The sequence below is a fragment of the Grammomys surdaster genome, unplaced genomic scaffold (assembly GCF_004785775.1).
Source record: "Grammomys surdaster isolate TR1022 unplaced genomic scaffold, NIH_TR_1.0 128, whole genome shotgun sequence".
In the NCBI taxonomy this organism is placed as follows: Eukaryota; Metazoa; Chordata; class Mammalia; order Rodentia; family Muridae; genus Grammomys; species Grammomys surdaster.
Window position 1 is genome coordinate 7,008,365 of NW_021604586.1, and position 24,234 is coordinate 7,032,598.

At 48.3% G+C, this 24,234-nt stretch overlaps 1 protein-coding gene across 1 annotated transcript in view; it reads left to right on the forward strand.

The window, feature by feature from the left end:
- Spg7 (SPG7 matrix AAA peptidase subunit, paraplegin) overlaps positions 1-24,234 on the forward strand; it is a 33,622-nt gene that overhangs the window by 4,447 nt on the left and 4,941 nt on the right. Inside the window, exons 3-13 of the mRNA XM_028753118.1 lie at positions 2,038-2,127; positions 5,233-5,474; positions 7,823-7,962; positions 8,810-8,912; positions 10,281-10,406; positions 10,821-10,983; positions 11,487-11,660; positions 18,213-18,337; positions 19,798-19,900; positions 20,932-21,042; positions 22,696-22,811. Of these exons, the coding sequence (XP_028608951.1) occupies positions 2,038-2,127; positions 5,233-5,474; positions 7,823-7,962; positions 8,810-8,912; positions 10,281-10,406; positions 10,821-10,983; positions 11,487-11,660; positions 18,213-18,337; positions 19,798-19,900; positions 20,932-21,042; positions 22,696-22,811 (1,493 nt within the window). The remainder of the gene's footprint in view (positions 1-2,037; positions 2,128-5,232; positions 5,475-7,822; positions 7,963-8,809; positions 8,913-10,280; positions 10,407-10,820; positions 10,984-11,486; positions 11,661-18,212; positions 18,338-19,797; positions 19,901-20,931; positions 21,043-22,695; positions 22,812-24,234) is intronic.

A 24,234-nucleotide genomic window follows, 5' to 3' on the forward strand; every position in this document is an offset into this window, starting at 1 on the left:
GAATGGGGACCAGTGGAACCCCTCACCCCTCATTTGAAGGGAACAGCCTGCATTAGCTGTGCTCACCTGCTGGGTCTCATTTGAATGTCTTCCCATGCTCTGACTCCGATGTGAATGGGGCACAGAGCACTCCTCACCTGACAGACTTCAGTGTTGACTTCTAAGGCAAAGGAAGGCACCTTTGCTTCTGACCCTTTAGGTTGTTTGTTTGTGTTTGAGTCAGGGTTTCTTTAAGTAGCTCTGGCTGTCCTAGAACTCACTCTGTAGACCAGGCTGGCCTTGAACTCACAGGATTTTGCCTGCCTCTGCCTCCCAAGTACTGGGATTAAAGGCATGTGACTCCACACTTGACAGTCTGCTAATGTTTTTATGAAGAAAATTAGACTTGGGGCGGGAACTGTGGCTCATAGGTTAAGAACATTTACTGCTCCTTCAAAAGATCTGACTTCAGTTCCCAGCACCCACATCAGGGAGCTCACACTCTGTGACTCTGAGTTCAGTTCCCGGCACCCACATCAGGGAGCTCACACTCTGTGACTCTGGATTCTGACTTTCATAGGAGTAGGCACGCACGTTACATACATAGACAGATAGGCAAAATGCTCATAAATTATTTAGGTTTTTTTTTAATTAATTTTAATTTTTTGTTCATTTGTTTGTTTGTCTATAACAGGGTTTCTCTGTGTCTCCCTGGCTCTCCTGGAACTTGCTGGCCTCAAACTCAGAAATCTGCCTACCTCTACCTCCCAAGTGCTAAAGGCATACACTACCACACCTGGCTAAAACTAATTTTATTTATTTATTTATTTTTTAAAAGCATACTTGATGTCATGGTGATTTTTCTCTCTGATCTTTTGAGATTTTGGACAAGCCCCCTTTCCTGGTGTGCGTGCTGCCAGCCTGTCCCTGGCAATGGCAACTGGGGTGCTGCTGTTACCACAGGTGCCAACACTGTTGTGTCATTTGTCTGTTTAAATTCACTTAAAGCAGATTTAAATCATTCTCTATTAACAAACACATGATATTTTTAAACTTACGTTTGTAACTTTTGGGGGGTGTGTTTTTAGGGGTTAAACCCAGCATGTGTTCTGTAATTTTTTTTTTTTTTTATACTTTCACATAAGCCAGTTAAACAGTTTGTTTTCTGTTTTTGTTTCCTTTTTGGAGACAGTCTCATGTCGCTCAGGTTTCTGTACAACTTATTTTGTAGCCCAGGTAGCCTTGAATTCAAACCTAACCCTCTGCCTCAGCCCTTAAAGTGCTACTGTCACAATCGTGGGCCACTGTGCCTGGCTAGCCAGTTGACTGTTTTACTTTAAAACATTTTCTAGGTTTACTTAGTTTACATGTATAAGTGTTTTGCCTCCATGTCTGTGTGTGTACCACGTGTGTGCCTGCTCCCTGAGCAGGCAGAAAAGGGTATCGGATCCCCGGGAACTGAAGTTATGGATGTGTAAGCCTAAGCAGTTGTGTGGGTGCTAGAAACTGAACCCCAGGTCCTCTGCAAAAGCAACAAGTACTCTGAATTGCTGAGCCATCTCTCCAGCCCCAGTTTACTTTTTTTAAAGATTTAAAACTTCTCTCTCTCTCTCTTTTCCTCCCTCTCTCTCTCTTTTTGTGTGTGTGTCTATCCTCTCTCTCTCTCTCTCTCTCTCTCTGTGTATGTGTGTGTATGTGTATCTGTATCCAGGTGCCCACAGAGGCCCAAAGAGGGTGTTGCATTTTTTTGGAGCTAGAGTTACCGGTGACTGTGATCTGCCAAACTTAGTGTCCTCTTTCAAGAGAAGTATGTTCCAGCCACTAGCTATTCAGTTTGAATAGCAAGGATACTTGTCTCGATGCATTAATAAATAGCCCATTATTCTACCGTTAGCAGATATTGTAAAAGTGTCAGTGCTCAGAGGGAAATGCTGTAATATCTCAGATGCAATAACTCAGAGCAGAGCTTTGAGTTTCCATTGTGAAGTTATGGACATGCTGTTTTCTTGTGTGGGACCATAGCTTCAAACTTGATTTTTTTTTTCTTATTTATTATAGGTAGTACTTTCTATTTTAACACCTCAAGAATGAAGCAGAAGAATAAAGACCATGATAAACCCAAAAGCAAGACCCCTGAAGATGATGAAGGTATGTGTGCCTCATGCTCCAACATGCCTGTCCCTCTCGTGTCTCCTTTTAGCAGGGCGAGGCTTATTGAGAAAGGCACAGTTTGATCGCCCATCCCTGTGTGAACTGCCCTACTTCTGTGATTGCTGAGTCCTTTGTTCTGTTTCAGAGATGCCTATGCAGACTCCTGTGTCCTTCTGTCACGGTCAGGCATGTCTGAAGGCAGACAGAGTTTCTGTGACTCTGAACAGAAAGGATAGATCTTAGGTCTACCCCGAGTCCTGGGAGTGGGGGGCCTTGATGAGCCCAGCCTCACGCACACTGGTCAGTGTTTTCCCTGTTCCCAGGTCTGTGGCTAACTCTTCCCAGGCGTGGGTCCAGCCCTGGAGTATGGCTCATATACCCAGTATCATTCCTTGTAGAAGACTGAGTTCCCCTTTGTAGCAGCTATGAATTACAGATAGGTTCTAGACTAGAAGTGGAAGTTTGTGCCCACTTCTCTTTCACTAAGATAGTTTTTGTCAGCCGGACAGACGGTGGTGCACGCCTTTAATCCCAGCACTTGGGAGGCTGAGGCAGGCGGATTTCTGAGTTTGAGGCCAGCCTGGTCTACAGAGTGAGTTCCAGGACAGCCAAGGCTACACAGAGAAACCCTGCCTCAAAAAAAAACAAAAACAAAAAACAAAAAAAAAAAAAAGATAGTTTTTGTTTTGTTGTTGTTTGTTGTAGATGAGGTCTTGTTGTGCGTCCCTGCCTGGCCTGATGGTCACTGTGTAGCCCACGTGGGCTTAACACTTGTCGCAGTGCTTTGACCTCAGCCCCTGAGTGCTGAGATTACAAAGCCTTCTATTCCGTAGGAGTCTTCACAGTTGAAGATAACTGAAGTGATGGCTAGATTAAAGGTTGTTGGAGGGTTTGGTGTAAAGGGTAGCATGAGGGGCCTTCATGAGGAAACAGCTGCAGTAGCTCCTCCTTCTGATGGTGAGCATGTGAACATGGTCTGTGGTAGAATCTCACACAACTGTTTACGACAGTAACTAAGAAAAGTCTGTGTCTACCTGGTTGTGATTGTTTTAATTTTCTAAGGTGTTGCTACTGGAAGCAACCAGGCAAAGTGGTCAAGGGGTCCATAATAAACATCATAAAGTGTTATTCTTAATAGCTTTTATAGTTATGTAAATTTATGGAATCTTTAATTTAACTAGAAAGTAAACTTTTGATGAAGTTTCCAGGTGGGAGTTGGGGAGCTAAGAATACTTGATGCTTTTCCAGAGGATCCTGGTCATTTCCAAGGACCCATGTGGTATGGTATCTCCTAACCATCTGTGACTCCAGTTCTAGGGTTGCTGGAGTTCTGATATCCTCTTGGCTTCCTTGGGCTTCTGCATGGATGTGGTACACATGAATTCACACGCACACACATCCGTAAATACAATACATAAATACATTTAAATTTTCTCAGGCAGTCTCTTGAGAATGTCTTCATTGCTTCTGCGAGGTGAGGTTTGTCCTTACTGTCCAGGTCACTCTCCAGTCATCAGTAGTTAGGATGAACGGTGTGGGTGTAAAACTGTCTGCAGTGCTCACAGGAAGGATTCCTGAGCCAGAAGGATTCCTGGTGACCATTCACTCTAAGTGCAACAATGGCAGTTGGTCTTTCTGTGCCTGGTCCAGTGGCCTACTCAGCAGTTGCCATTTCCCCAGTTCCTGAACAAGAATGTTGGTGACAAAGCTTGCTTTTAGTCTGTACCATGTGATAGCTCTGGTGGAGTTTCATGACTTAAGCTCTTTAGAGAAAATCTGACGTCAGATTCTCAGGCAGAAAAAGACTCCGATGTGACCCTTGACTTTCCAAGCTGGCACATTATTAAGCCAAAAGATGTGCAGGAATGCGTAGGAAGTATTTAGGGGGCTGGAGTTAAGACTCAGTCGTGTCTGCTGCTCTTGCAGAGGATGTGAGTTCAGTTTCCAACACAAACTGCCTGAAATTCCAGTTCCAGGGATCCATCACTCTCTAGCCGGGTCTTAAACTCACTGTGTAACCAAGGAGATCTTTTAACTCTTGATTTTCTTCCCACGACTTCCCAATTACTGGCATTACAGGAATGTGTTACTGTTGTATGTTTCATCTTTAATTATTGTGTGTAGGTGTTTTGTCTGCACGTATGTTGGTGCACTGTATGCATGCAGTGCCAGAAGTGGATACAGACCTGGAACTGGAGTAACATGGTTGTGAACTGCCGTGTGGTGCTGAGTCCTCGGGAGGGCGCCCAGTGCTGTGAACCTTGAACCCTGTCTCCAGCCCTGTGTTTAGTTCTAGCCTATTTATTTCTCTGTCTGTTATGGGGCAGGGCATGCGTGGCACAGTGTGCTTGTGGGAATTGGAAACCAGTTTATGGGAGTTGGTTCTGTCCGTCCACCTTGTGGGTCCAGGTCACGAGGCTTTGTAGCAAATGCCCGTACTTGCTGAACTGTCTTGGCAACCCTGGAGTGGTGTGTGTGTGCGTGTGCGTGTGTGTGTAAGAGTGCGTTTGAAGCATGTGTGATTGTGAGTTTTGGTACTCGCTGTGCTGACAGCCTCCATATGCTGCCGGTGTTGTGTTGACGTGTAGACCCTGTGTTCATTTCAGTGCCTGTGCCTACAACTTTTCTGGACTTGGAGTGGACAGCCTTCTTTACAGGGCAATAGCATGGTGTTCCTAGGAAGACTGTTGACTTTAGAAGTCACTGCATGCCACTACTTCCTCTGAAGTTACTTCAGGGAATAAAGTTCCAGTGCCTTCAGGCAGCACGTGGGCAGCATTTGTCAAATGTATCTCTCCTTTGGGAGTGGAGTGAAATAGGGTCTGTCTGTGTAGTGCTGGCTGTCCTGGAACTCTCTGTGTAGGCCAGGATGGATTTGAACTCATAGAGACCCTCCTGCCTCTGTCTCCAAGTGCTGGGATTATAGATGTGCACCACCATGCAAGGGCTAGAGTAACTTGAAAAAACTTCAGGATTCATTAGGACACAGACCCTTCCCGCCAGTTGTGAGTGTTCCTAAGGGGAGAGAAGTGAGAACCTGTCCTGTGAGAATGTGTCTGGGCTGACCCTTGATGTGCCTTATCCTCCTTGTGCTCCCTTCAGAAGAGAAGAGACGGAAAGAGCGGGAGGACCAGATGTACCGAGAGAGACTGCGCACCTTGTTTGTCATTGCTGTTGCCCTGAGCCTGTTGAACTCCCTCAGCTCAAGTGGGGGCAGTATTTCCTGGGCTGACTTTGTCAACGAGATGCTGGCTAAAGGCGAGGTGCAGCGTGTGCAGGTGGTGCCCGAGAGTGATGTGGTGGAAGTCTATCTGCATCCTGGAGCTGTGGTGTTTGGGCGGCCTGTGAGTTGGGGTGAATACATTGGAATTGGAGAGACTGGGAGAATTGGGAATGTCCCCTTTTCAGTCAGCCCTTGGGCTTGTCTGGTTGTCTTGAACAAGATGTGTACAGAGGAGGGCTTGCTACAGGGTTTGTCCAGTGCCTCTTAAGTTAGACCTTAAGGAAGGTGATCAGAGCAATGCTTGGCAGGAAAGCCAGCTCAGATGGCGGCTCAGAGTGGAAGAGGTGAAAATAAGAGAGAGTTGATTGCAAACAGTATGGATGTGCCTGATGGGAGTGGAATGAGACCGCCTGCCTCCCTGAAGTGGTGCTGGACTAATGTGGCCATGTGCAGGGCTGGCTGGGAAGTCAGAAGGGGAAGCTTTGTCTCAGCTCACCAAGATTGGGAGAGCTCAAGTGGCAAGGAGTTACTGTAAGCAGCCTGAGACAAAGCTCTAAGGGAGTGGTTGGCAGGGACGGATGCGAAATAGAAGATGAGCGGTCAGTCTGGGGCCTGCTGAGCCCACAGTCAGGTCTGCCCTTTGAGGGGTGGGAGGGACACGCTCGCACGCACGCACACATGTAGGGGAGGGGCTAGAACTCAGAGAGAACAATGAGGAATTGCGGTCATAGCAGGCTTATGAACCCTGGAGGAATATAGACTAAGGGAAAGATTGAGATCGGGGAGGAAGCTTGGTGTTAGAGAGCAGGGAGGTGCCCCACCCCCAGGGGGAGAGTGGTCAGTGGAAGCTGTGGAGACTGGGCTCAGGACAGCCAAGGTGAAGGTGAGACTCACTGTACTCTACTTCTGTTCTTAGAGTGTCCCTCTTATCTCTCCCTCACTGTCGTGACCATTACTAAGTCCTGAAAACTCACTGGCAAAGATGTTGTCTTAAATACAAGAAAAGATGGAATTCTTGTCCATCTTTCCTGGTTATTTCTGTGTGAGCCTTGAAACTGTTTGAGTATAGGATTCATTAGGACTCTCGTTTTTTGTTTTTTTAAAGCTAGAGCCTTAAATATGTATCTCTGGCTGGCCTGGACCTTTCTATATAGGCTAGGCTGTCTCTGCCTCCCAAGTTCTGTTATTAAAGGTATGTGCTGTCACACTTAGCCAGTGGACCCTGAATTTTTTTTTTATCTCCTCATGTTTTATTTGAAGTTGGGTGGCAGTGGCAGTAGAGTGTACTGAGAGGTCACCCTGCTCTTACGTGCTCCACGTAGCCACACCACACTGCAGCCACAGGCTCTACTGACTGAAATGAGCCTATTCTTCCAGCATAGTGTATTTTCTTTCAACAGACCTGTTCTGTACCCCAAAAGGACAACTTGCAATTCTTCTTACCTGCATGTGGGTGATGTGAATATCATCTGGCCTAGCAAGTTCTGTCAGATCGGCTCTGTGCTAATAGTTTATAAGAACTGGGAACATGGGATCAACACACACAGTCAAACAAAAGCTAAATCCATCTAGCCACAAAGATGAAGGAACAGCAAGCACAAGAAGCACCTACTCTAAGGTTTAGCAAAGGTGCAGAGTGCTCTGCTTTGCTGAGGTGCCTGGATGAGGCAGGTCCAGGAGACCAACCAAGAACACTTCGGATAATGTAGGGTTTGAATAAAGACACTTTGTGCTTGAGTCTGGCATAATTAGGAGGGTCATTTCAACCCTTTTCCCTTGTCCGTCTCTGTGGGTGTTAGAATGGCTTGATGCATTGGGAAAGCCCAGGTCAGACATCGGGGATCAGTAAAGTGACCCTGAAAGTCTGACTGCTCAGTGCTTACTCAGTGGGCCGAGGGAGGAAATGCAGATGGTGACTGAGAGACTTACCTGTCTCCTTGCTGGCACCTGCACCAATTTCTCCTGAGCTATGGCACTGTGAAGACTTCTCTGTGGCTGTCGGGCTGGGTGCCCATCATCAGTGGTTAGTTCAGATTAAGTCCGGAAGTGCACTAGAACTTGAGCTCTCAGCATGGAAACGGCAGGGTGGCTCATTCAGGAGGATTTTGAATTCAAGGCCAGCCTGGGTTACAGCACAAGAGTACAGTCTCACAAAACAAAAACAGAAATAGTGAAACCTGAGACTGGTGACCCAGATTAGCCACGGGAATGATTGTGACTTCTGCAGGTGCCTGTCCCTGCGGGGAGTCCCATGTGGCAGGGCAAAGGATTACTTAGTGCAAAGCGTTTCCATGAGAAAAGGTCGCTCCTGAGAGTGTCAGTCGAGGCTGCGCTTGATGGCACTAGAACTTGTTAGGCATGGAAGTCCCCTACCATGTGTCCTTTTTGGACCACTGTTGTCATATAGAGTGCCAGCGCTGAGTGCTGACCAGTCACCCTCTCTCTGCCCACTCTCCTTTTGGTCCTCAGCGGCTGGCCTTGATGTACCGGATGCAGGTTGCAAACATCGACAAATTTGAAGAGAAGCTTCGAGCAGCCGAAGATGAGCTGAACATTGAGAGCAAGGACAGGATCCCCGTGTCCTACAAGCGGACAGGGTTCTTTGGGAAGTATGTCAGTGTCCTGTGACTGCAATGGGAGACACACTGAGCACATCAAGTCTTGAGCTGCCCTTGCTGATGGTTGACTGGGTCCCCAGGGAAGGTTCCAGGAATGTGACGTCCGCCGTCCTTAGCTGTCTATGGGAGTTGTTAATTAAGCACACTGAGGTTGCTGTCCTCTATGGAGGAAAACAGAACAGAAGGGATAGGAAGGCCGATAGTAAACAGAAGCTCTTCCCGAGGCATCGTAGCACTGTTTGGGATAGTGTGAGAGTCCATGAAACTCCAGGCGTTGCTAGACCAACAAGGATGGAAGCCCGTGTCTAAAGAGAAGTTGACTGTGGGCTTGTGACCTGAGATGTGGCAAGCCAGGACCTAGCAGTAGTCCTTTTAGAATGACTTCCTCTAGCCTGCCCAGCCCAGATGCTGAATCCCTCCAGCTACAGGCTGATTGGTTTGTTGTTAGTGACAGGCAGATGACAGAGAGGTACAGGACAGGGCACAGTGTCAGTGCACGGTGCTCCTCTTTCTCCTTCTCATGTTGAAAGCCTAATCATAGAACTTAATTCTGTCAAGTCTTCTTTTGGTTTTGGTTTACTAATTGAAATGGCAAAATATGATCTGTTAGCCATAGAAGAGCTATGTTGGGCATTGTCACATAGCAGAATAGCAAGCCTCTATACATTACAAACCTGTGTGGAAGAGGAAAGCCGACCACAGTGGGACAGGGAGACATGTCTGCATAACTTGCTTTCTGCCTTGGCCTCAGACTCAGAGGTCCTGGCTGCTCAGGCTTTAATCCGTCAGTTATCTGACAATGACTTCCAACCCTGTAACTGCCTCTCCTTCTTCCCAGCGCCCTCTACGCCCTGGGGATGACAGCGGTGGGCTTGGCCATCCTGTGGTATATTTTCCGACTGGCTGGGATGACCGGCAGGGAAGGCGGATTCAGTGCATTTGTAAGTGCTCCTGGACATTGGTGTGTGTGAGCTTGAGTCTGTGGGAAAGTCCCCAGGCTGGCCAGACTCAGACCCTCCTGTCTCTGCCTCTAGAGTGGTGGGATTGAAGATGTGTGCCACTTCCACCTGATGAAAATGAGCTTCTTAACAGCGGCTAGCTAGAAGCCATGGTCACAGCCCGTCCTCCTGTGTGGCTGACTGGAGGGTGGGAGAACCAGTGTTACCGACAGAACATTTTCTGACATGGGGCCCCTGAGCCCACTCTGCGTGGAGCTGTGTTCTCTGTTGCTGATCAGCTGGAAGTGGTGATTTTTTTTCTCCCTCTCTCCCTAGTTTCTCTTACTTGCCAATAAGAGGAACGTTAAAAGTAGCTTAAAGAATAGCCATAACACAGGAAACCCCCCTTCTCCCTCGGGCTATACTTTAGAAAGTATATTTTAATCCCATGGCTTCTCCATCCCTTAGACTTGGGCTGGAGGTATAGGAAGCTCCTTTTCTACCCTGGGAGTGACACTCGATTTTCACAAGAGAGTGCAAGCATATTTCTCCTTAGAGAAAGAATACTTTTCCTTCTTGGGTAGTGTTGGTAATTAACCCTGGATACTTGTGCATGCTAGGTGGATGCTCCACCATTGGGCTGTGCGCCTTACCCTGGGAAAGGTTGGTGTTTGTTTTCCTTCCTTCCTTCCTTCCTTTTTCTTTTCTTTCTTTAAAAAAAAAAAAAAAAGACAATTTCACTATGCAGCCTGGTTGGCCTGGAACTCTGTGTAGACCAGGCTAACATGGAACTAACAGAAGTCTACTTGCCTCTACCCTAAGTGCTAGGATTAAAGGCATGAGCCACCATGCCCAAAGAGAGTTTTTATTCATTTATCTTTTTAAAGTTTAGTTTATGTGTGTGAGTGTTTGCCTGCATGTATGGGCACCCCGTGCATGCAGTGCCCACCCCACAGAGGGCAGAAGAGAGTGTCAAATCTCCTGGAATTCATCTGAAAGACAAACTTCTCTAAGAAAACTGTCTGTATGTGGGTACTAGTATTTGACCTAGTCTTCTGTAAGAATACCAAGTGCCCTTAACCACTGAAACATTTCTCCAGCTCTAATTTTATAAAAGATAAATTACTACACAGCTTTCCTCCTAATATAAACAATACAAACAAAAGATTTCCCCCTGTGTGTTTGAAGTGGTCTCTGTGATCTGCATCATAACTGCCCGAGTAGCTTTGAGGCTGGTCCTCCTGGGCTGGAAGAGGAAGCAGCTCTACCCAGGATGGATGTGGAGGCTTGTGTCAGGTCAGGCAGATAGCCACTGCTGCTCCCTGCTTTGCTAGGGGTACAGAACTTCATTTCCCGACTCTTTCTGCACAGAACCAGCTTAAGATGGCGCGTTTCACTGTTGTGGACGGGAAGACTGGGAAAGGAGTCAGCTTCCAAGACGTGGCAGGAATGCATGAAGCCAAGCTGGAAGTCCGAGAATTTGTGGATTATCTGAAGGTGAGTGAGATTTGTGTGTTCAGCCAGTGAGAGGTGTGAGTGGTGGTGACACGTCTTCTCTCCAGGAAGGCAGGCTGTGGTGCACAGACACTTCGACTTTGAGACTGGAGTTCCATGGGTGGGGTAGAATGGGTTAAGGGTCGCTCTCTCATTCATGGGTTCTGTAAGTATGTGTCTGTACCTAGTAAGCCAACAGTACCAGTAGACAGTTGTCCATCAGAAGAGAAGCGTGTGATAGTCCACTTCAACTGGACCATCTTTTCTGGAGCTGTGGCCATATGAAGCTCTTTGCTGTTCTCTGGATGCACTGAAGCTATAGCTGGTTCATGACTATCATAGACTGCTCTTCGTATGAGTCACTCACACTCTCTGTTAAATGCTGAGTACCTAGCGTCTCGTTCTGTTCCTGCCTAGAGCCCAGAGCGTTTCCTTCAACTCGGCGCCAAGGTTCCAAAGGGGGCCCTGTTGCTGGGACCTCCTGGATGTGGGAAGACGCTGTTGGCCAAGGCAGTAGCCACGGAGGCTCAGGTGCCCTTTTTAGCAATGGCTGGCCCAGAGTTTGTGGAGGTCATTGGAGGTAGGTATGGACTGGAAGTGTGGGCAGGTTCATTGACCTAGTCCCTGGGATGGCTGTCCATATAACCCTCCCTACATGAGGAGCTGAGTGGAACAGAGAAGGACAAACACTGCCCAAGTTAAAATAAGCTTTGATCCAATCAGGGTGGTGATGACACGCCTTTAACCCAGCACTTGGTAAACAGAAGCAGACATATCTCTGAGTTCAAGGCCAGCGTGGTCTACAGGATGAGTTCCAGGACAGCCAGGGCTACACTTTTAAGAGAAAACTATCTTAAACCACAAAATATGCTTTGATCCACATCACCTTGGCTGTTATGTGTCTTGATTCCACTTTCACTTGTGGCTTGGGAGGCCAGGATGGCAGGACGCTGGTCACCTCTGCATCTGCCAAGAGTAGCCACTTAGATATAGGCAACTTTAGTGGAAGATTTTGCCTGACTGTGACCCAAAAATAGGATTTGATTTCCTTTATCTGTCTGTTTTGACACTGTCTTCCCTCAGGCCTGGGAGCTGCCCGAGTGCGCAGCCTCTTCAAGGAAGCCCGAGCCAGGGCTCCTTGCATCGTGTACATTGATGAGATCGATGCCGTGGGAAAGAAGCGCTCCACCTCCATGTCCGGGTTCTCCAACACAGAGGAGGAGCAGACGCTCAATCAGCTCCTGGTCGAGATGGACGGTCAGTGCTCAGCGTGCTTCACCATGTACTGTACCCCAGGAGACTCGGAGTGTGTCAGAGTGGTGCATAGCTTTAGGGCCATGTTTTCTGTTCTAGCTCCTAGGGTCTCACTGGTAGGGTATTGTTTCTCTTCAGTCACTACTGTGTCTTGCTGTCCGCTCCTGCCCTAATGAGGACGTTACACAGAGGTGGAATGTTCTAGGTGTTAACATCTAATAGCAACTCAGCTTAAAGATGATCCATCGGTTTGCTGCCTGTAAGAACGTCTGCTTAGCCTGACGGCAGTGGTGTTACACACCTCTAAGCCCAGCACCTGGGAGGCAGAGGCAGACAAATCTGAGTTTGAGGTCAGCCTGGTCTACAGAGTGACTTCCAGGGCAGCCAGGGCTACAAACAAACTCATGGAAACAAAACAAAATAAAACAAACCACATCAGCCTTGGGAGCTAGAGAGAGGGCTCAGTGGTTACCAGTACTTGTTGCTCTTGCAGAGGACCAGGGTTTGGTTTCCAGCATCCACATAATGGCTCACAACCGTCCATAACTCCAGTTCTGTGGCATCCAATGCCCTTCTAACCAGTGGATACCAGGCACGCAGATGGTACACAACGGAACTGCAGGCAGAGCGTTCATACACATAGAATTCAGCAGTCAGGGTTGCTCAGAGGGACGCTGGGACTGTGAGTGGGGACAGCTGGCAGGGAGGCCTCCAGGCTCTAGTCCTTCAGCTTCTCTGTTGTGTCTCTCCCCTGGGAGGGGAGCATTGAGCACAGGGCTGAAAGTCTTGTATTGCAGGAGGTGCCAATGAGTGGTGCTGTGAAGACTTCTGTGCCAACCTCAGTGGTGTGGCTTTTCTTTGTACTGGAGAAGCTCAGTGAGGGAGATGAGATGTGGACTTTATTTTGAGCTATTTCTAGAAGATTCATTCTTTAAAAGAGTTATTGAAAATTACATTAATATAGTTTATTTGAGTGTGAAAAAGGAGTACATGCCAACTGTTAATGAGTTGGGTCTCCTTTTATTTATGGGTCTTGGAGATCTAACTCAAGTCATCAGGCTTGGCATTTACCAGCCCATCTCTCTCCCTCTTCCCCCCACACCCCTGTGTTTTGGTTTTATTTGTTGTGAATATTTTTGTAGTTAAAAACATAAATTTGCCAATTATAACCTCATGGTTTGCAGGGTGGTGGTGGCCACCTTTAATCCCAGCACTTGGAAGGCAGAGGCAGGCGGATTTCTGAGTTCGAGGTCAGCCTGGTCTACAGAATGAGTTCCAGGACAGCCAGGGCTACACAGAGAAACCCTGTCTCAAAAAACCAAAAAAAAATAAAAATAACCTCATGGTTTTGTTTTTGTTTGTTTGCTTGTTTGGTTTTTTGAGACAGGGTTTCTCTGTGTAGACCTGGCTGTCCTGGGGTTTACTCTGTAGACCAGGCTGGCTTTGAACTCAGAGCTCCACCTGCCTCTGCCTCCTGAGTGCTAGGATTAAAGGCATGAGCCACCATGCCCAGTTTATAGTTTCTGTTTTAGTTTTGAGACAAGGCCTCACTATGTAACCCCACTGGCCTAGAACTTAATATGCAGACCAGACTGCCTACAACTCACAGGGATTTGTCTGCCTCTGCCTCCTGAACGCTGGGATTAAAGATGTGCACCACCGTTGCCCAGGCCTGGGATGTGTTCTTAAGGCCAGGTGAAGCCTGCATTTGGTAGGAACAGTTCAGTAATATCATGACCCTCAAGGCAGTTCGTATAAAACATCGCATCCTTCATGGTGGACTAAGAGGTGGAGAGTGAGAGAGAACACGGAATGATAGAGGGCACATCATGTCCTTCTTTGGCCTTCATACACGGGCACATGCTTGCACACATGTACACATGTGTAAGTGTATGTTACTCTCTCACAATAAGGGTGCACATAAGGGTTCACCTCTTGTGTTAACAGATGGGCTGGTGCACATGATTTCAGGAACTGTAAAGTTGCTACAGGTTTACAGAAAGCAGAGGATGGGTCTGAGGAGGAGGAGGAAAAAGAATCGCATGGTTGAGATGCCACAGGGAAGGCTGCATCTAGAGCTGGCCCCAGCCATCCTGTTTTCTGTCCCTTTTGTTGTCCAGTTGTCTGTCAGCATATTAGTTCAGAGCCCACTGCGAGCAACAGAGACCCTGACAGCTGCTTTGCATACCAACAGAAGTGCTCAGTGTCAAGTGTCCCGAGCACTGAGTGCTTTGGGAGGCCTGGGTGGAGTCCCTGTGAAGGGCAGAGGGACCAAGCCCAGGGAGCTGGCATGGAGGTCTCTCTTGTCTCAGCTATGGTTCTGTCATTAGTGGAGTTGAACATGTGTCCTTCATCCCTCTGAACATTGGCCAGGCGTCCTTGGCATGAAACAGGCTCCAGGGAACCTTCCCTGTGGCTCTTTCCCCACCCTGTACCTCAAAGAGATAGTTTATTTAAATAAGGGCTTAAATGGACTTCATAATATTAATACTCAACTAGTTATACTGAAAGTCTGTTAACTGGTTTGTTACCTCACACAGTTTAAAGACAGAGGCCACCTTTTTCAAGAGTCTTGAGTCTACTAGAAAGCATGACATTTTTCTGAGCTGAATTTCTCTGAACTACTATAAAAATAGCTGTTTGTCTCCCAGAGTTGGCTGAGGAACCCTTTGCTTGTCAAGTTGGCCCGGCACTAACAAGTGTCTTTGTGCGCTCACAGCTGTGTACGCTGGCTCCTTCAGATGCCCTGAGACTAGTCTTTGTCGTCTCCTCAGGAAGAGCAGTCTCTGTTCATTGAAGTGAGAGGATGGAGCTGAGCGGATGTTGTGCTGCTCGTGGGAAACTCACTCACCATGGGACTGAGAAATCCTAGTCCTGGAGGCCCCAGCACAGGGACTGTGCTGTGGGACCGTAAGCTTATCTACGTGAGCCTAAGGCCAGCATCTGTTCCCCACCTGCTTACCACGAGGTCACCTGACACAAGTGCCTTAGAGAAAGGGTTTTACCATGCTGTGCTCTGTTATGGCATATGCACAAGGTTATGCTTTTGGAAACAAACAGAGAGTGTAAATGCTGATTCCACAGGAGAGTCATTACAAAATCCTAGCAGGGGCAGACATGGTGGCACACGCCTTTAATCCTAGTACTTGGGAGGCAAAGGCAGGTGAACCTCTGAGTTTGAGGCCAGCCTGGTCAATATAGCAGGTTTCAAGCTAGCCAGAGCTACATCGTGAGGCCCTGTTTCAAGATGGGGGTGGGGTGGGTCCTAGCAGGACTTGGTGGCTGGCTCAGTGTAGAGTTCTTGCCTTGTATGCATGAGATCCTGGGTTGTATCAAAAATTGAAAGGAAGAAGAAAGGCTGGAGAGATGGCTCAGCAGTTAAGAGCTCTTGTTGTAGACAGTCACGGTGGTACATGTCTTCAGTCCCAGCACTCAGGAGGCAAGGCAGGTGGATCTTTGTGAATTCAAGGCAGCCTCACCATGGCTTTGATTGCACCCTGGGAGCATCTTCACAGTAGCAGTGAGCATATTCTGCAGAGCTGTGCCCTGGCAGGATGTGTTTCATCATAACTGTGTCAGACACAGCCCGGGACTCAGCCATTGTCATACCTTACCAGCAAAGAGTCCTCTAACCATTCAGACTGCTAGCACCCTTAAGTGGGGTCACTATGGGGCAAGGCCTGGGTGACGCCAGGCTTGATAGCTTATTGACATTAGTAGTAACTCTCAGCCTGTACCCCAGATAGCAGCATTGGCCTTGCCAAGACCATTTCCACATGGAGCCACAGCTAATGGACATCCTCCACTCCAGACCAAGGATAAACATGAACACCCAAGTGAGCCTCCACTCTGTGTGGGGATGGCTGTTTATTGGTTCTGTGTGTTAATAAATGGCCTGTTTGCCGGGCGGTGGTGGCTCACACCTTTAATCCCAGCACTTGGGAGGCAGAGGCAGGCAGATTTCTGAGTTCGAGGTCAGCCTGGTCTACAGAGTGAGTTCCAGGACAGCCAGGGCTACACAGAGAAACCCTGTCTCGGAAAAACAAAAAAAAAAAAAAAAAAGAGTAAATGGCCTGTTACTCCATGTTGACATTGTCAGGGTATGGCCAGCTTCTCTTTATATAGAGCAGGAGGCTACTGGGACCCATTCCCCATGTCTCTGTTGTGACATTTCCTAACTAACTCTTGGGTATATTCTCCATCCATCCACCACACAAGCCTTCTAACCAGCCTAGATGGTTTGAGTGCTTCAGGGGATTCTTCTGCCTCCGCTCCTACCTTCCCATAGAAGTGCTGATTATAGACCTTGTGCTGTGTATGCATGCGTCTGGCTTTTACAGTTCTGAGAACCCAAGCTCAAGCCTCCTGCTTGCACAGCAAGTGTGGGTGTTTGTCCCCCTAGCTGAGCTCCCTTCTCCAGCCCTGTGGTATCTTTTTGGTTTAGTTTTGTTTGTTTGTTTGTTTGGTTGGTTGGTTGGTTGGTTGGTTGGTTGGTTGGTTATGTGGTAAAGCCTCACTATGTAGCCTTGCCTGACCTGAAACTCAGAGATCCACCTACCTCTGCCTCCAAAATGCAGGTTAAAGGTGTACATCTTCATGCTCAGCTTGTTGTGTGTTTGAGACAGGGTCTCATGTAGTCTAGGCTGACTTTGAACCCCTTATGTAATTCAGGATGATTTTGAACTTGGATCCTCTTACATCATCCTCTAACGTGATGGGGGTGCAGATTTGTGCTGTCACACCTGGCTCCTTCATTTATATTTCATTTTGAGACAAACTGACTAGTTGCCCAGGATGGCCTTGAACTTGCCATCCTCCTGCCTCAGCCTTCCAAATACCTGCAGGCCTGGCACATTTTCGTATGTTATTATATTATTGTGTATGTTGTTCTGTATTTCAGAATTCTAAGGCATCTGAACAGAAGGCAGTCAATAAGCATGAGTTTGCTGGCTGTGGTGGAGCATGTCTTTAATCCCAGGACTCAGAAAGCAGAGGCAGGCAGATCTCTCTTGAGTTGAAGGCCGGTTTCATCTAGACAGCAAGTTTGAGGCCATCCAGGGCTACCAAGCGAGATGGTGTCTCATTAAAACAACCAAAGGAGCCTGAGCATGAAACCAGGCAGGGCTTCAGCCAGAGCGTCTGTGTGCATCTCTGGGTGCCACACTCTGCAGCCTCTCAGCTCCGCTCTGGGTCATCCCCCTACCTGAGGCGCAGGTGTCTGGAGGGACCGTGGGCTGCGGCAGGCCAGGTCTGGTGCCCTTTAAGTCTAAGCTCAGTTTAAAAGATAAGCATTGCTTTCAGGCATCCGCTTGGCTTTGGGAAGGTGACCCTCTGCCTTGCTCTGTCCTTGAGACTCAGTGGATTATTGTCGTTGTCATGACTTGTCAAGTTTGAAGTGTAAAAGGGTGGATATGATCCCCCTCCCTCCTTCCCTCCCTCCTTCCCTCCTTCCCTCCTTTTTCTTTTCTTTTGAGAGAGTCTCATGCATCCTTAGTCTTGAACCCAGTGTGCAACCGAGGATTACCTTGGACTTCAGGTCGTGCAGCCTCCAGAGTGCTAGTGTCACAGGTGTGCACCTCCGCCACACCTGCTGTCTGCAGCGCAGTGATTAAAGGGAGGGCTTCCTGCATGGCGGACAGTCCTCCAGCTGACGCATTCTTAACACTCCTCAGCTTCTTATAACCATTGCTGGGTTTGGGTTTTTGTTTGTTGTTTGTTTTTTGTTTTTGAGGGGATGGGGTCTATGTCTTGGCTGTCCTGGAACGTGCTCTTTAGACCAGGATGACCTAGACCTCACAGAGATCCCACTGCCTCTGCTTCCCAGGTGCTGGGAGTAAAGATGGTGTGTGTCACCACACCTGGCTAAAACTTTTGTGTCTTGTGGTTGGGTTTGTTGTTTTGGTTTTTGTTTTATTTTGTTTTGTTTTGTTTTCTTCCTCAGTCAAATCTAGTCCAGGATCTGGGGTGGTTCCTGAGCCACTTTTAAGTATGGATATCTTGCCTGTGTGTGTATATGTGTGTACTGCATATGTGCCCAGTACCCATGGATGTCAACAGAAGGCATCACATACCCTGGAACTGGAGTTAAAGATGGTTGTGAGCCTCCTGATGTGCGTGCTGGGATCTAGACCTGGCTCTTTTGCAAGAGGAGCACTGTTTTTAACCAGAGTCCTCTCTCCAGCCCCATTTTCAACATTTTAGACAAAACCTCATGCCTAAATCCAGACAGTAAAGATGGCTGCCACTCAGCAAGAACAATAGCTCCATGGGAAGAAAATTTATTATTCCCTTCCAGGGATGCTCCTTGCATCTCCAGGGGACTTGGGGCAGTTCTGCCTCCACATATGGCCAAGGAAAACTGCTGTTGTTGGGAAACAAGCAACTTCACACTTTTGGCATGACTTTGATTGGAAGCTATTGGAAAGGTTCCTCCACCTCATCACTCTGTCCAGAAGGAATGTGATGTCTTTTTCTCTGGGCCTTTACTTTTTTCATGCTATGCCCTGAAGGCGATAGTCACTGGGAAAAGCCACTGTATCTACTCTGTTCTCTCAGGAATGGGCACCACAGACCATGTCATCGTCTTGGCATCCACCAATCGAGCTGATGTCCTGGACAATGCTCTGATGAGGCCTGGTCGGCTCGACAGGCATGTCTTCATTGATCTTCCCACTCTCCAGGTCAGAACTGCTGGGGAGGATGGGGCAGTCAGTGTCCATGGCACCTTTCCTCCCCTTCCTGGGACAGCAAGCTCTGCTTTACAGCTGTCATGATTCTTTCCTCCAGGACCTAGGCTTGCTGTGACACTGCTGTGACCCTTGGGGCCCAAGTGTCCATGCCCTTCTGGCTGACATTATGCCCAGTGTCCTTTTGGAGTTGGTTTGGTTTGGTTTTGAGACAGTGTTTCTATGTACCCCAGGCTGGCCTTGAACTTATGATCCTCCAGCTTCAGCCTCTTGAATGCTGGGATTCTGGTGATGTGGCTTGCTTGGTACCTACTCACTGTTCTTTCTTAGTTTCTCAGTGTGCTAAGGTTTGCCGAGTGTGTTCTATCTTCATCCTTCAATGTTTGCAGTTGCCTGCAGTGGTCTAGTTGAGGAGGGTTGTTTTTGTTTTGTTTGTTTGTTTGTTTGTTTGTTGTTTGTATAGCCTTGGCTATCCAGAGATCCACCTGCGTCTGCCTCCCAAGCACTGAGATCAAAGGCATGCGCCACCACCTCCCAGCTTAAGTTGAATTTTATAGTAAATTCTTTCAAATCAAGATGAGGCATCTCTTCCTTTCATCTTGAAGACTTTGTGGGAAATCTTGGGATTTTCATCCCTCCCTCTTAGATTTAGTTGTGCATTTTTATGTATATAAGTTTCCCTGCTTGTGTGCATGTGTGTGACATGTGTGCCTAGTGCAAATGTCAAAAGAGATAGCAGATTCCCTGGATCCCTGCAACTGCAGTTAGAAATGATTGCGAACCACTGTCTGTATGAGAGGAACTAAGCCAGAGTCCTCTGAAAGAGCAGCAAGTATCCTAACCTCTGAGCGTCTCTCCAGCCTCTAACCATCCTGCCTCTTCTAACTCCACTTGACTTTGTTCTACACATGTGTTGTCTGATGAAAGCCCTGGAAACCAGGATTTTCTGCCTGATAGCCTCTTCTTTACAAGCTTCTGTTTGCTCCGTGGTTTAAGAGCCTTCGGTACAATCTTGAGAGCAGGGATTGAGGGTGGTAGAGGAAGGAAGGAGAGCAGATCTAGAGGCTGGGTAGTTGTCTAATGCCACTGGACAGAGGTGTGTGGGGCAGCCCCAGAATTTGCCACTCTACATGAGAGAAGCTGCCTGCCTCCTGACAATGTCAGACATTTCACGTCGGGATCCAGAATGCGTGGCTTGCAGAGCTTTACGTCTTTGCTATGCAGTCGTGCTTTACTTGCATTCTATTACTTTATCCTCCGTTCGTCTTTAAATTGCTACCTGGAACTCTAAATTGGTTTCCAAATCATGAGTAATGACTAAGAATATCAACCATGGTAAAGCCAGTGTTGCTGTGACTGACAGACAGCAAGGCTCATTCACAGAGCCTGTAGGAGACGGGAGCTGTCTTGTCAGGCCCGTCTCAGCTCAGCTCTGTCTTCCCCATTTGTGACAGGAGAGGCGGGAGATTTTCGAGCAGCACCTGAAAGGCCTGAAGTTGACCCAGCCCAGCAGTTTCTACTCCCAGCGACTGGCAGAGCTGACACCTGGATTCAGTGGTATGACATCCACCTTAGGACACACATTTGTGAGGGAGAGCTTTGGTCTCCCTGTGGGAGTGCTGTCCCTGTTCTGAAGCACGAGTCAGTGCAGGCCTGGGTGAGATGAGGTGCGAGTGCAGGCAGCAGAGAGACGGAAAGGAGGGACCTTGTTCCTCTTGGATGGTGGAAGCAGCAGCTAGCAGTGCTGTGGCTCACACTGACTCCTCAGGCAGCAGTTGTGATGTCTCCACCAAAGAAGCAGAAGCCATCATGACAAGCCTAGAGCTTCTGCCATCAGAATGTTGTGAGACAGTCTGCCTGTGTTCTCTGGGTACTGTGGTCTCTGTTGTGTTTACGCAGAGGACATCTTCCATTTAAAATTCCACTTAAAGCTGGGCTGGTGCATAAGCACTCGAGAGGCTGAGGCATGAGGACTGCTGTGAGTTGGCTGTAGCATGAGACCCTGTCTCTAAAAGTACACCACAGCCCTCTCACACCGTCAGTCCTTTGTGATTACCCTTCAGTCATTGCTCGACTCTGTGGACACGAGAGCCCTCTGTGGCTGCCCTGTCGCATACACATGCGCTGTCAGGTGACACAGGACAGCTCAGAAGCAGACAGGAAAGGACTGTGAGATCCAGAGGAGCAGGACACTGTTGCTTCTATGAGAGCTTCAGGGAGCAGTACTGACCGCTCACCTGCTGCCTAGCTGTCTGCTCGCTGCAGATCACCCTGATAGCTTTCTTCCATTTCTCCCTCCCTCCCTTCTTTCCTTCTACCCCCTCTTCTCTCCTCTCCTTTTCTTTCTGTTCTTTTGCTATTTTGAGACAGAGTTCCTTTGTGTGGACTGTTGCCTAGAATGTGTAGTCCTCTTGCCTCAGCCTCCCCAGTAATGGCGTCCTAGGCCTCTGCCTCCTCTTCTGTCTCTTGTCCTTTTTGTTGTTCTTCATTAAAGCTGAGTCTCCTTCCTTCCTTCTTTCCTTTTCCTAAATGCTGACAGGAAAGAGCCAGCAGCACTCCCCATCCCTCCCTGTGGTTTGTATTCACAGGCGCCGACATCGCCAACATCTGCAATGAGGCTGCACTGCACGCTGCGCGGGAGGGGCACACATCTGTCCACACGTTCAACTTTGAGTATGCCGTGGAGCGTGTCATTGCTGGTATGAGGGCCACACCCTTTGTTAGGGCACAGAGGTCATCTATGCCCGACAACTTAGGGGTGGGTAGATGAAACTAGACCCAGGCTCTTACTTTCTTACTCTCTAGCCTCTAGCTTCTCCGCGCCCTTCCTCCCTTCCCTTCCCCCTCTCTCCACGTGGTCATGGCCAGCCTCCTCTTCTCTCTCTCCTCTTTCTCCATCATCTTCTCCCGTTTCTCTCCCTACCTTTGCCCTCTGCCCTGAATAAGCCCTCTCCCCTTTGGAAAAAAAAAGAAAAAAAGAAACTAGACCCAGGCTCTAATGTTCTGTATTAATATTCTAATTATATAATTAGCAAGGGCATTGTTACCTTTCCTCCATGTGAGATAGTGTAAATTTATCTAAGATCATATGTGCTCCTCAGACAAAAATAAAAACATGTTCAGGTCCAGCATGTGCTAGCACACACATTTGTAGTTCCATCATTTGGAACTACAAGATCAGGAAGATGAGTAAGATCAGGAAGTCAAATCATCTGTGTCTATACACTGAGTACCAGGACAGCCTGGAGTGAAAAACAGCAGGCATAGTCCACACTCCTTTAATCCCAGCACTCACTCGGGAAGCAGAGGCAGGAGGATCTCTGTGAGTTTCATAATGTCCAGTGGATGAGGTTGCTTTGTGATGGTGCTTACCCAAAAGCTTTGCTTAGCTTTTGAGACCACGTTTCTGTGTAGCCCTGGCTGGCCTGGAACGTGCTGTGTAGATGACGGCCTTGAACTCACCTCTATCTCCTGAGTGTTGGCATAAAGTAGTGTGTCTGTCACCTTGCCTGAAGAAAGCCGTCTTTTAGTAAGATCCAGGCAGCCTCGAGTCTTCCTCTGCTGACTGCCATGAAGAGACCAGGTAGGAACAGTGGCTGTTTGCCCCTCCCTCAGAAACTTGCTGCTTCCAGGGTTCCAGCCTTGGGAATCTTGTGACATGTGTCCTAAACATTAAATCAGTCAGGTGTGACTGCACTGGACAGCGTGGGCTGCATCGCCAGACCCTGTCTTAAATACCAGCCGCAGCAGCAAAAAGATCCACACAAAGGGAACTAAGGTTGAGCCAAGCGGTGGTGAAACACACCTTTAATCCCAGCACTCAGGAAGCAGAGGCAGGCGGGTCTGTGAGTTTGAGGACAGCATGGTCTACAGAGTGAGTTCCAGGACAGCCAGGGCTACGCAGGGAAACACTTGTCTCAAAACCACCACCACCCCCTCACCCACACACACATAGCAACTCCAGAAAAAAAAAAAGTTGGAATGTTAAATGAGCAGAACTGAGCAGGGACCTTTAAGTAGACTTTGCCCCTGAGGTGTGAGGCTGTTGTCTCAGCAGCAGTGGAAGCAGAACACGATGACAGAGGGACCTCTCCTCATCCTGTCAGTGACAAAGTCAGTGTCACTGGTGGGGCTGGGAGGGACTGACTGAAGTTGAAGACTCAGTTCCTAAAGAACTTTGAGTGATGCTTCCAGAGAAACAGTAGGTCAGCCTCCACTCCATTCTTCCCTAGAGTTCCCTTGAATTTGAGTGTTGAGTGGTGCCTGTGTGAGAATGTAGCTACCGAAATGCCAAGCAGGAAGAGAGCACCTGGGAGGTGCCCGAAACCTCCTGTTTTCTTGACTTCTTTCAGGAACTGCTAAAAAGAGTAAGATTCTTTCCAAGGAGGAGCAGAGAGTGGTTGCTTTCCACGAGTCTGGCCATGCCTTGGTCGGTTGGCTGCTGGAGCACACAGAGGCGGTGATGAAGGTAGGCTGTGGTGAGCACAGGCCTGAGCTCCGTAGGCCGTACCTGTCTGGTCTGGGAAATGCCACCTGTGTTTGTACTGCGTGAGAGAAAATGTCACCACCCGCTTGGCATGACTCCGGCTGTCGTCCCTCGAAAGAACTAATGCAGAGCTCAGAGTGGGTCCTCAGCTGCAGCCTGAGAGGAAAGTTTCCCATGTCCAGGACCTCTGTCCTTGCCCATGGTGGAGAGCTGAACTTGCTTCTGCTCAGAGTGGCAAATGGCTTTTTAGATAGTTTCCTGAAATGATGTAGATTGCACAGAGACCCTGGATAAGAGTGGCATCTGACTCACCTGCGAGGGAGGCCTGAGTATCTTTGGTGAGTAGCAGGGCCCTCGTGGCCCTGCTGCTCCCACCCCAGCAGCGCGGTGTGAGACAGTGCAGCAGACAGCCAACCGTCTGTGCATACACCCTTGACCAGTTTCCCGGCTGTCTACAGAGCTAAGAGCAAAGGCCATGTTGGTTGGTCTGTTCAAAGTAGAGTGGGTGGAGCATTCCCTTTGAGTGTCCCTGGGATTGGCAGGACATTTAACTCCGATTTGCTATCCCATAGCATATGTAGCAGTCGCTGATCTGGGGACCAGACCCAGCATGAGGCATTAATGAACTCAGTAACAAAGAAAAATAATGTCTCAAAAAAAAAAAAAATCTGAACAAAGACCAAACTCAAGATATCATTTGGTTCTCAGAATTGTCACTTGATTTTTATGTATGCCAGCCAGTGAGATGGTTATGTTCTGGGAAAGAAACTGAAGGCACTGTTCCTAGTCTGACAGTCACTGTAATCTGTGATTACGACTGGTCATGACCACAGATGTCCTTATTAAACCGTCTTTTAAACATTTTTCTTTAGTCTCAGCACTTGGGAGGCAGAGGCAGGCGGTTCTCTGTGAGTTTGAGACCAGCTTGGTCTACAGAGTGAATTCCAGGACAGCCAGGACTACAAAGAAAGACTGTGTCTTAAACAATTAAAAAACATTGCTTTGATTATGGTTCGGGTATTTGGCAGCATACAGTCTCTGTACCACATGTGTGCCTCGTACTCACGGAAGTGAGCAGTGGGAATTGGGTGGATCCCCTGGAACCAGAGTTACAGATGGTTGTGAAGCACCACGTGCATGCTGGGACTTCAGCTCAGAGTCCCATGTGAGAGCAGCCAGTGCCCTTAGCCACTGAGCTGTCTCTCCAGCCTCCAGCTTGCTTTCTTTAAGGCGATGCTGGGACCCAACCCAGTGCCTTGCACACGCTGGGCGAGCTCTGTACCACTGAACTGTAGTTACAGCCCTGACTGTATGTTAATGCTGGCTTCTAGCTGGGCTCACAGGTGACCTGCGCCACCTACACTCCTTTGTAGGAAGCAGGTTTTTCTTGGCCTATTGGAGCAGT